At 42.0% G+C, this 12754-nt stretch overlaps 1 protein-coding gene across 2 annotated transcripts in view; it reads right to left on the bottom strand.

The window, feature by feature from the left end:
- Window positions 1-1269: 1269 nt before the first annotated feature.
- Window positions 1270-12754, bottom strand: part of wtip (WT1 interacting protein) — a 31074-nt gene continuing 19589 nt past the window's right edge. The window contains exons 3-8 of one of the 2 annotated variants that reach the window (XM_023953647.1): window positions 9770-9837; window positions 8814-8876; window positions 8324-8454; window positions 8027-8096; window positions 5911-5979; window positions 1270-4053 (exon numbers count right to left, since the gene is read on the bottom strand). In XM_023953647.1, coding sequence (XP_023809415.1) covers window positions 3901-4053; window positions 5911-5979; window positions 8027-8096; window positions 8324-8454; window positions 8814-8876; window positions 9770-9837 — 554 coding nt within the window. In that variant the 3' untranslated portion in view covers window positions 1270-3900. The remainder of the gene's footprint in view (window positions 4054-5910; window positions 5980-8026; window positions 8097-8323; window positions 8455-8813; window positions 8877-9769; window positions 9838-12754) is intronic. The other variant, XM_023953648.1, reaches the window with a different exon arrangement.

The following is a 12754-nucleotide window of genomic DNA, read 5'->3' as shown; positions in this document are numbered from 1 at the left end:
TCTAATGAACTTGAGTTTTAGTCTGCAGCTTCTATACAATCTCTCCAAACACAATCTACCTGCACAGCAGACAGCTCAGTGGGTAAACCAGGAAAAATAAGAGTCATTTTATTAAATGTTAGAGGAAAAAGTCCCACTCAATCTGTGTTATCTGTCAAGAGAAGCTTGCATATGCTAATGTAGAGCCAGGTGAGCTGTCAGGAGACTTTTACCTGAAGGAAACAAAATAAAAACAGAGTTGAGGATGATATTAAGAGGCACAAAAACGTTTTATGCCATGAAAATGCAGATGTGTCGGATTTATTCACTGAGAAGCTTTTAAAGAAACTTTTCTGCAAATGTGCAATTTATTTGCAGCACTTTTGCAAATCAAATGGACAAAATTGATAAGTCTCTGTCCTTTCAGCTGAAGAAATTCTCTTAAAGATCCGCTCCAATGAAAAAAAGTGTTTTTAGTGTTTTTGACATGTTCTTGTGGCATTTCTCTGATGATGGACATATGTCAATAAGAAAATTAAGCTTAAAAAAATGCATTTCTGTGTATTTCTTTCCTGAAATTGTTGTGAATCAGGAGCAGAAAAAAAGGCATCTGAAAAAGAGCTTATTTGTGATAGGAAATGCGCTGGGCGGGCCACAAACTCCCTGCTCTGCTCCATTCCGATGCATCCACTTGGAGACGTCTAGATCCATGTACGTCTTTCCTTGTTCAATCTGTCTCAAAACTGTATGGCCAGTTTTGAGACAGATTTTGCTCACCATTTCTGTGCACCGCTTATGTTATATTGGGGTTGTCAGAGGCTAGAAGCTAGCAGAAGAGCATGTAAACAGAGAGCTCTAAGCAACCGAAAGAGGGGCGGGGTTGCTCCGCACAACTGAGACCATTTTCTAATGAGCTACTGCCATCCTGCAGAAACTATGCCCTTGAAAACAACACAGATTTGGTTGATTTCGGCTAAAAAATGGCAGAATCCTAACTAAAAGACCACTGAGAACACTTGGATCAAAAAATGATCAAGTGGGTCGATTGATGTTGACAAGGTTACTAAAGACCGTGTGACGCAGTAAACGGTAAAATCTGAGATTGCAGTTCAAAAACCTCAAATTAAGAATTTCATCTCAAGTAGTTTATGTGCAATTCAAATACACAACCTCAGATCTCTGACATGGGTGGAGGATGGTGGTCTTCCACCACTCCTGGGTGGTAGAGAGAAATGCAATACTCCTGAAAATGTAGCAAATAGGAAAAAAAACAAAATAACAAATCCAGTCTTTTTGAGATAGCTACAAAACCACTTTATTGAAAAAGCAGATTATATCACCTACAGTTAAATGATACATCCAGATTTTAATACATTAAATAACTTTAGACTTTTCTCAGGTCATGTTTAGATAAATAAATCTAGTCTCCTTTTTAAATGATGCATCTAGGTACTCAAAAATACTTAGCGACATAAAAAGACGTGACAGGTGTTGAGATGTGCTTGTTGGAACTACCGGTAAGAGGAGGAGAAGAAGTGTGCTCTGTCCAAGTGATTTGTTTTTTTAAAGGAAAATATGATTAAAAAAAATACTAACCTCTCTTTATGTACAGAATCACTAGTTGTGTGCTATCCAACTGAAACTGGAGTAGTAATTTTAAACACGTGAATTAAGACAGCTTCAAAGGGGATTCTCTCCGGTTGGGTTTTTCTGCAGTTGGAGATTTTTGTGCAGGTTCATTCAGACTCGTTTTTCAAGTACAGCACTTGACCCAAAGATGGGGTCAACCATAGGACAATGGGGGTATTTCTCCTGTACACTTTGCAGTCCTTTTTCCCCTCCACTTTTGAAAGCACAAATCATTTTTACATTCACATGAATCTCGTTAGATTGCAGTTACATCGCAAACATACTTTACTCGTGAGTTTTCCTGGCTTCACTCTCTTGTTTCTGACACATTCAGTAGTTTAAAATTTGCTGCAGCATCACAGCGCAGTTCAGATATTTGCAAGCAATGGCTGGGGACTGATATTTTTTTTTGAACAGGTGGAGGCAAATAAGCTGATAGATTTGTGCAAACCCTTCATATTCCACATCTGGTATCCAGGAACTAGACACAAACATCTTGGAGTAAGATATGTGCTATTAAGACGGCGCGGAGAGCTTGCTGCCCTGCAAAACACAGTGAGGTGCATGTGCCATGTACCCGCCACTGCACACACACCCTCACACAGTCATACTTTAAGACAACATGTGAAATAAGCACATATAATGTTGGGGTTTATCTGCAGAAAACTGACAAATCGTTTCGCTTTAAATGAGAATTTAAACCAAAGGTCTTCAGATGGCAATTTAGCTTGAATCCAGCGGGGAAAAGTGAGAGCATCCTTCCAGCACCATGTTTCAAGTGTTTCTGTCTCATGCGGCTCTTCTTTTGCATATATATACACACACTCTCACTGGGTTAAACACGTGAGCGCCTGCCAGCATGGGCAAACACGCAGGTTAAAATCCCTTAAAAAAACATGAGTGGGACCAGCATCTTCACGATTTCAGGGACAAATCTCCCATCCCCACCCCCAGAACACAACAGCAGACTTCATGGCGGACCGCACAAAAAACACACCTACTCTGTTTTAAGGCAAGTGGATGAACGGAGGTTCCTCATAAAATGATCAGCCTATGTGCTCATGTGACAAAAAACAGTGTGAATCAGCAGGAGACACCTTTTCTGAGCAGACGTTGAGCAAACTGATTTGCAAATAAACATATTTTTTTGTTTCAGCTCTGAAAAACATTTGAAAAGAGTCCAACATAATGATTTTGTAAGAGTTTAAGGAGTTGAGACTAAACAGTTTTTGGAAAATGTGTGCATTTTTACATTAATACTGATTTGTAGGGTGAAGGGGTGCAAACTTCAAACTGACTACTTAGCAGTAAAGCCATTACTTTAGTTACTTAACCCAAAAAAATGGAAAAATAAAGAAATGTATGGGAGAAAAAAAGAAGCAGTTAATCAAAGGAAGCACAAAACATACTTATGTGCAAATACTGTTTGATCAAAGTCTGTTCCCACAGAGGGTGTGGATCCCTGACCCTCTGACAGACGTGGAGACGCTCCGGTTCCTGAAGGAAAAATGATACAACGGAGCCAAAAGCCTGGCAAGAGCTTCACCTCTGACCACTTCAATAGAGCAAAAGTACGATCAAAAAAAATCTACATCTAGAAATTTATGTGGAAATCCTCTGCGAAATATATATTTACTTATAAAAAACAATCTATGTGCATCTAAATTTTTTTTCCATCATGATATGATCATTAATTAAGACATGGTGAATCTCTTGTCTAAGAGGAATGTCAGGCGGTCCTCTGGGACTGTGGTGCTACTCTGATGTCGGCACAGAGCCGAGTTCTGTCAGGTTCTAGTTTGCACAGCTCTGTGTCGTGACGCTGGGTGTCGCTTGCATAGCCTGTAGCAGGATTCTGTTTGAGCTGCTCCAAAGACACTGCCTGCCCGGTCCAGCCAGCACCAGAATGTCGCTGCACCTTCCGTCACAATCGACGGCAGCATTGGCCCAGACGGCGTTGCCTAAGCCGCTTCAGTCGGAGCGAAGAGCCAGGAGAGGGAGAGGGGGGGGGCAGGATGGGAAGAGGTCAGAAGGAGTGACGTCAGCATGGGGCCTCTGGGCGAGCGGGTTTCAGGGTCACGCGCTTGAAGGGGAAAGGGGGGGGTGCAGATGGAGGAAGAGGGCGGGAACCCTTTCTCCCCAGTGTGATGTTGCAGAGGAGCTGCGGAGTACAGGTCCCCACCCGGGCTGTCCTGCTGAGGGTAGGGGGGTTAAGAGCACCTCAGTTTGCCTCTTCGTGGCTTTTCTGCATTTGGTGTCTCAGATCTTGGAAGGGGTACTTGGTTTGGTCCTTCACAGTTCAGTAACGTGGAGGGGGTAGCTTGGAGGCGGGTGGGCCGGGACCTTAGACTGGAGTCGGTGGATGTGGCAGCCGTGACAGAGAAGGTGACTTTCCAGGGGGTAACAGCGGTGGCCCTCTTCATCGTTTAGCTGAAGTCCACAGTCCTGGGGGGGGGGGGGGGGGGGGGGGGGGGTGCAGAAAGGCAGAACATGAATGCACCACAAACACAACTCCATCCTTCACCTTCAGTATCTTTACGCTTTGAGAATATTTGATTAAAAAACACATCAACATTTAGCTTGCAGACTAAATGAAACAGAAGGAAGTGGCTTAACCTTAAGAAGCCCCTGAAGTTACAAATTCAAATCTTTCATCTTTATCAATAAGTTTGATTTGATTTTTCACAGGTATAGAACCAAAAATGTCTATTAGCAGTGCTGCAGAGGGAGAGCGATGAAACTCTCTTTGGAAGATCCCATGTTCGGTTCCTGCCTTGCCTGCCCATGTGTCGCAGTAACTTTGGGCAAGACACGGAACCCCCCCCCCCATTGCTCCGGCCATCAGTGTGTGAATGTGTGTGTGAATGTGGAATTGATACTTTACAAGTATAGACATCATTTACCATTATACCGTTGACCACTAGAGGAAGAAATAACATGGAACCTGGACGAAAACATTCTTTTCATTTTGATTGAAAAGAAATATATATATTAAAACTGAGATTTTTATTTTCATTGCAGTGCCAGTTGCACCTATGGGTTGATGGAAAAACACAAGCTGGTGTTGTGTGATGCTGGAATGATCGAAAAATAAAAGTTCGACTCAGAAAACATGCGCAAGAGATCAGAAAAACAACAAATCTCCCAACCCCACATGAATGCACCTAAACAAAGGTCAATTTATTTGTAGTGCACCATCTATGGGGAGACACCAAAATGCAGGGAAAATAAAACATTAATAAAGGTTATCAATATAATTTATTCCAGTTTGGTGGGCCAGATTAAATAGTTATGGCCCTCAGGCCGTAGTTTGCCAACGCCTGATATAGAGGGATTTCTGCTGCTTCTAGAAATAATTGTGATAACTAGTCATAGTAGTTTTTGTGTTATGTATTATCTATTTAACTGATGGAAATGAGAGAGCCACTGCAGGTTTATGAATGACAACTCTGACCCTGCAGAGGAGTTCAGCACAGGACTGACAGGATGAGACCTCCTGGGTGGGTCCTGAACATACCACAGCGATTACATAAACTCCCTGACCACTCCAAGGATCTTCATCTAGCTAGAAATGTGCAAAAATATTGGTTTCATTAGTGTGTGTGCCCTTCCACTGTTAGTGTGTCTCACTGCTCTGTCTGCTTGGCATCCAATGAGCAAACGGTGGACAAATCTGATGGGTTCCAAGATCACAGAAAGCCTTTTCTCCCCACAGAGTGTCTAATGAATTTGGCTGCTCCAGAATGATTCAGATCCCACTGGCAGAAGCCATTCACATAAAGGAATGATTGCTGCAGGAAATGTGTTTCGCTACCTTTTTACTGTCACTCGTGACTGAGGTGGAGTGTTGAAACTCCAGCATTTCACGACAACCCCCCCAGCTGAGATCTGAGCCAAACGCTGGAATGTGCATTGTCAATGAGTCACAATGTTAAGCTGTAACCTTGAGTTTGTATCCGTTTCTGTGTGTGTGTGTGTTTCCCTTTTTCTGCGTCTCCTTCATCCCAGCAGAGCGATGAGTCACTGTCACTGGGACAAAGCTCCAGCTCCGACTCTGGCTTCCAGCGTTTCAGACAGACGATGTGTTAGTGATCGCGCACAGTGAGATGTGCATGCTGGGAAAACATTTCAGCATGCTTGTTTTCGGCCCCATCTATTTTATTCCAAAAGGCAGAGGAGCTGATTCATGTGTTAATTTAAAAACATCGACTCCAGCTGTAGTCAGGAGACGTCTGCTGCTACTCGTATCCTGAGTGAGTGAGTATGTGTGTGTGTATGTGTGTAGGGGGGGGGTGCACTTACTTCACACTGGTAACACTCCACATGGTAATCCTTGTCCATAGATACCACTCGGATGGTTTCCTCTGAGCCCTGCAGGTGCAAGCAGAGTCAGACCTTCACTCCTGTTCAAGGTTTGCAGAAGAAGCGATTCTCCGGTTGAATGCTGCAATTAACTACTGCTGTTGAATTCAGAACAACTAAATCAATCAAACCTGCACATATGATATGCAAGAGAAGGGGAAAAGCTGCCGCAATCCAACCAAAAGTGTGAGTGGAAGCCGGAAAAATGAGACGGTGACTTCAGTCTATCTGACCATACCTCTAAAAGTCATGATTGATTAGACACACAGAGACAAAAATAGAAACTGCTGGTCCTTTCATCAGTTAGTGAACAGAACACAATGCTCCAGAAGGGTTTAGGCCAAATGAAGATGTGTTATTATAGAATGGAGGTTGTACAGCCCTAATAAAAATGTGAAAGTGCTCTTTTCTGATCCTAGTGTTTTAGTAAAACCAGTCTTGCTTGCTTTCAGGCTTCAGTATAGTAAGAAGCACACACAGAATTGTAAATGTTTTTTAATAATGTTTTTTTTTTTTTTTAATCTCTGAAGTTTATCGGTTTTGTTATCAAAGCTCCATTTTACTTACTGTCATAACAGCAAAGTATAGATTCACTATAGATCCCTAACACTAAAAGATTGTATTTTTATGTCAACAAAAGCCCCACTGCAATCATCTTTTGATTTATTGTAAAAGCGTTCTCAGTGGTCTGTGTCATTTTCTAGGACATAGTTTCTGCAGAGCGGCAGGAGTTCATCAGAAACTCAACTCTGAGTTGTCGGCGGGAAAGTTGGGGTGGAAGTCAGCCTCCACTGATATTCCATTATCCATCTGTTTACACTCTTTCCCACAAGCTCACTACAGCCCTTCACAACTCCAACCTAACATTAGCAGTGCAACAAAAATGGCGAGCATCATGGGAGCATTCCAGTTTTAAGCCAGATGCAGCTCAGATGAGGAAAACATAAACGCTAATGAATCTATATGTCTACAAGTGGAAGCAGAACAGAGGGGAGCAGGGAGACTTTGGGCCACCCATTTCAGTTGCTGCATCACAGCTGAGAGCTTTTTTTCAAGTTGTGTTTTTTAATCTGCTTCTGATTCAGTGGAGTTTGAAAAGAGAAACACTAAGAAATGCAGTTTTAAGCTCAAAGAGCCTACACCATGCTATTCTTTAAGGTTTTATAGAAACCATATCCATTTTTATGATAATGAATTACTTTTGGCACACAATTTTTTTTATTTTTTTATTAAATATTAGTTATTTTCCTGAGCTCCATTCTAACCCTGAACAGCATTTCAACGGCTTTCGCTCTGTGTGGGTGGCGCCCATTTCATGACGTCAACCCAGAGTCGCCCTCGGCAGTGTGTCTGCGTCTCGCCCACAAAAACAAACATCATCCAAACTTTTGCAAAGATGGATGTGAATACTGCACATATAAAATGAAAGCGTTTTGCCGATCACTGCTACGTCAGCAGAAAACCGGTGTTCGTGTGTTAGCTTGGGGGCGGAGCTGGCAGCACAGACTCTTCCTTGAAGGGGCTGTTCTTCACTGACCAACATCACAATGTGAGAACCAGCTCGTTTTCGTGGGTTGGGAGGGGTTAGTGCCAAAAGTGCAGATTTTTAGTGGAATACTCAGAAATGCATGAATAGATCAAAATACTGCTTTGGGGTTATTTATAGGGAGGAATGAACATTATAACACACTTTAAAAATTGATTTTGCATGGTATAGGCCCCTTTCAATTCTTTTTTATATGTCTGCCATCATGAATTTTTTTTTACATGTTATAAACACCAAAAACACAATTTTAAACCACTTCTCGAACCACTTCGTGAATTAAAATCATTTCTGAAAGGGGAAGTCCAGTTTCTGACAGGCAGGAACATTTTTCAGAAACGTCTGCCATGACCCGACACACCAAGTCTTTCTCAACTTTACACTAACAGCACAGAGACTTCTCCAAAAGCAGCATAAGGCTGTTTTTAAACAAAAATACAATACAAACCTTCTACATTTCCATTTTAAATAGTGTAAGCTAAAAGCAAAAGAACTGTAAGAAGTCCAACCAACCGTCTGATTGTTCTTTACCTGAGCAGGAAGGATGGGCTGGTTGCATGAGGCGCATTTGGGAGCAAAAACTCTGTCATAAAAGAGATAAAAAAAGTCAAAAATATCAAACGTGTTGAGTCTGAATATAACTTGAATCAGGTAAATTTGTAGCTCTAAACATGAAGTGTTTCTAATCCAATGCATCTGTATTCATGAAACTGTTTACAATCACAAAACCAAAGAAGCTTTATTATTAAAATGAAAATGTAAACACAATAAAGTAGATAAAAACAGATAAAGGGCCTTTTTTTTTCTTACGTGTGGTAGTCTTTGACACAGTAGATGTTGTTTTCCACGTCAACAGTGAAAGGAACTCCATCTAAACCCTCTTTACAAACCACACAGCGGAAACAGCCAGGATGGTAGGACTTGCCCAACGCCTGGAGGATCTGAACACCAACACAGACAAGATGAAGGAACACCTCAGAGTTTAGGCTGACTTCCAAAATTTATTTGATTGATTCTTACTTAGAAAATACAATATGAATTCATTAAATCCACATCAATTTCTTGTGTTTTTTCAACCCCAAAAACAGATTTTTTATTGTGTGTTTTGGCTCCACTGATGAAAACGGTTAATCACACACCAAAAAGACAATTCTCCAAATTTTTCTTTGATTGATATTTGATTCATGTTGAATCATAAATCCAATGTAATTGGGAGCTTGTGAAAGGATGCTCGACTACCCCTAGATTAACATCACACCATCGAACAAATACAGCTGCAGAGGGAGAGTGAAGTTCTCACCATCTCCATGATGAGGTGACCACACACGAAGCACTTCTCCGCCGTCTGTTGGAAACCGGAGTACTGCGGGCCACAAAAAAAACCAACAGGAATTATTATATTCAGCTGTGAAAATGTTCAATTAACACTTTGGAGGTAAAAATGAAGGACTGGGTGCCATCTATACAGGGTGCTGTTGCACTCTGACGCGAGGACTTGACTGTTCCTCCATCAAACCTTCAAGTTTGATAAAGAGAAACATTACGCGTCTTCTCCTCGTTAAAATAAAACACCCGTGTCGTGTAAACAAGCTCCTTTCTCCTCAGCCAGAGCCCAGCAGATAATTAAGGGGACCATCTGCGCTGCACAAGCCCTCTTTGGGTCATGACCTGATGACATGCAGGGCCTGGAAGAGGAGGAGAACAGCTACAAGGTGAAGGTGGTGATGGGCAGCCTTCCCCCAGCCCTGACATGAATTTGCCATCTGCCGTGACCACCACCCCCACCCTACCAAAGAAACACCCCGGGGGTGACAGGGCAGGCTCGCTTGGTCTCAGTTGACATGGGGAAGTGGATGAAGATTGGCAGCATCATCAAATCTTCAGCGACAGAGAGGCGCAAAGCAGGAATTAAAGAGTTTCCTGATGAAGCAAAACTGTAAGATGAAGGATTTTCACCAGATCCTCAATGCATATAAAATAAAACATCAAAAATATGAACTGATTTTGCACCTAAAATAAAAATGCAATTACTTCTGTCTGTTTGTCCCAACTAAAAGAGTTTGTGTGATGGATTTGATGCAAATGAGGTAAAAGAAAATCCTATTTGAAGCCTTTATTTGTAGGGAGAGTTGTAGAATGGCAGCACACATCCACGATTCCTCTGAACTCCAGGCAACTGGAGTGTCAGGCCATCATGAAACAGTGGTTAGGAGATGGGGAATTAAGTCAGTAACCATGGAAGTGCAGGTGACTCACCAGAAAATCCTCCTCACAATAAACCTTCCCATTGACGTTGTAGAAAGCTTTTCCTCGCAGCCTTCTTCCTGCAAACAAACATGAGCTCTAAAGTTCTGGAACCAGTATTTAACATAAAAATACATTTTGAACAGAAATTGGATAATGTCGATGTAGAAAAAAACACATTTTACTCTACTCCACTATTCTGTTAATGACTGCTTCAATTTTAATTAGATAAATGCAATCAACTTTGGAGAATATTTTTGCACATCTTGAGTTCCTTCTGCATAATCTTTGACCACACAAATGTGTCCATGTTGCACAATATGAAGATATTTTCAAAGCAGACCGGTACAGGAAGTTGAGAGGAATGTGCAGAGGAAGCAGCATTAACTAACAAGCGGACCAGTTAACCATTAACATGCAGTTCTGGGAGTCACAAGAAAACCAATGTGCAGCACCAATGTGAGGGTTGTCTGTCAATGTCATTTCTCAGCCTAAGGTGCAAAATGATGTTTAGAAATTCACCTAAGACAAATGTTTTTTCAGCTAGTGGATTTAAAATTAATCCAGGGATTTCCATTTTCTGAATTTTTTAATTTTTTAGTTACAAAAACATAACAAAAGTCAGACATAGGACATTAAAAGAGATAGAGATAAAAAAATCTGTTAACTTATGTCAAGTAAACGTTTGCTTTTTCTCAAAACCTCCACACATTCTGTCTCCAGCAGCAGGTCAGGGCAGAGCAGATGGTTGGTGGCTCTCTGTCTCCATTCAGCTTCTGCAGCCATCGCTTCAATCACAATTTCATTCACAACACATAAACAATCGATACAGCACCTCTGTGAGCAAGGTTTCCCATGATCCTCTGCTCCTCCCTTCTGAGGCTTTGTGCACAGCTTCCAGAAAAAGCAACAGAGGACAGGCGTGAAGGTGTCCTTCACTGTGACACATGCAGAATACCTTGCAGTTTGTTTGGTAAACTATTATAGTATCAAGTTGAAAAATTTAGCTTCATTAAAAGAAAAGCTAAAATTTCCTCGGCTCAAATTAAGATCGATGAGGAAACTTCAAAATAACGGGACAAATCCAGCTGCAAGTCATCAGCATAAACACATCTCTAAATCAGAGCGAGCACAGGTTCTGCACGCCCAGTACAAGAACTGAATTCCTGCGGCAGAGCCTTCATTCAGCAGAATCCAAGTCATGAATCCAATCTGAAAAGGAAATTCTGCTGCGGGCTGGCTTCTGCAGCCCCCCTGCCATGCATCTCACACAGCTCGCCCATTCAAACGTACTTAAAAGCAGCCGTGTCTATCTGGCAGCTCGGTGACTTCAGCCGAAGCCTTGCAGACTAAACCCACAGATCTCATAAATCTGCCGGATTAGTCAGATTTAATTGTTGTCCCCGGTCCAGCACTGGTTTTTATGGGAGTCCCGCTTCGTCACAGAAAAATCTGAACTCTGGGAGATGGTGAGAGATGTGAAACAGCCTCACAAATGTCTGGAACTGCAGAGGAACGCACAATAGGTGAGACTTTTTAAAAGGAGGAATCTGCATTCTGGAGGAAAGAAAAAAAATGCGTGAAGCCGGACTCAAACAGCCTTTGAGAGTGAGGCAGCCCTCAGACGCTCAGGAATGGTGGGGCTACAGTGTGAAGCGCAGCAGCGGGGGCTGCTGTGAGCTGCTCTGTGGCCTCTGCTCCGCAGTTTAGGGTCTGGAAGGTGAATACAAAGGCCCCAGTGCTGATGGCTGCAAGGGGAGCAGGCCGACTGAGCAAACGGGGACATTCTTTCTGCCTGAGGTCACTAGCTGGTCCTATTCATCCCCCCCCCCCACACACACCCACACCCCCACCACCTCTCCAGCACCCGCTTCCCTCACTGGGAAAAGGAGGGGGAGGGCTCCATGCCTTCTTCTCTCCCCTTTGGCCTTTTGTCAGCAGACAGGCCGAACATCCTCACAGTTTCAGGGAGCCTGCATGGAACTGGATCCAAAACTAGTTTTAAGATTCGACGGACGAGCCGAACACACCTGATAGTGGAGAGCAGGCTTCAATTTAGGGTCCAACAGGTAAAGGGAAGCCGTCTCAGCGTCAATCTACAGTTTTCTGCATTATCTGAGTCAAAACAAGCAGGAAGACTAAATATAATCCATCCAAGAGCAACTAAAACTAAACATGGCAGCTTGATCAGTAACCCAAACTGAGTCAATATTCTCAACAATGTGGAATAACAGGGAGCGATCTCCTCCCACTCAGCTCACGTTTCTGCACAGCTCTCTGCAGCCTTGACCTCTTCTCTCCTTAATGTTGCTTGCATTTAATATCTGGCCATTTAGGAAACAGGACCCATTCCGCTAATGCACCCATTCTGAATCAGGGTGTTGCCATGGATATGAGCCTTCGTTTTATAAAAGAGGACTGATGTGGCTTTGTGGCGAAGGTATTATTTGGATAACATTTCCTGTTTTGAGCGGTTTGTACGAGATCACGATAACCCACAAATTTTCATGAAAAGACTAAATATTAAAGAGAAGGATTTACTTCTTTTTCTTTTCATTTCTGAGATATTCCCCTGTAAGTCTCATCTCCAGCAAACTCACAGAGACATGATAGATCATCTGAAACATTACACTTTCAGTTTTTTGAGGTATCTTCTGAAGATGTAATAAATTGACTTTCTGTCTACAAAGATATGAAGAAAAAAACAGAAAGAAGGCAAATATATAAAGAGAAACGTTCTGATTCTAAAAAAATATCCTCATAGAATTTCTCTCAGAAGTTTGGTCTGTTATTCTGAGGATTTAGCTAAACCAAATGTGTGAAATTTTATTACTAATGATGCTACTATTTACTCTTTTTTGACACTATATTTAAACTACTGGCCTCTTGGTTTCACTTAATCCACTTATTAAGACTCTAAAGGTTTTTTTTTTCTTTCAAAAGTCTAATAATAAAGATGGTATTCACTGCAAAAGCTGACAGGTTAATAAGAAAAAA

Source organism: Oryzias latipes, chromosome 3, assembly GCF_002234675.1.
Source record: "Oryzias latipes chromosome 3, ASM223467v1".
Taxonomy (NCBI): domain Eukaryota; kingdom Metazoa; phylum Chordata; class Actinopteri; order Beloniformes; family Adrianichthyidae; genus Oryzias; species Oryzias latipes.
The sequence above is the reverse complement of the archived record's forward strand: the minus strand, read 5'-3'. Positions and strand labels throughout refer to the sequence as shown.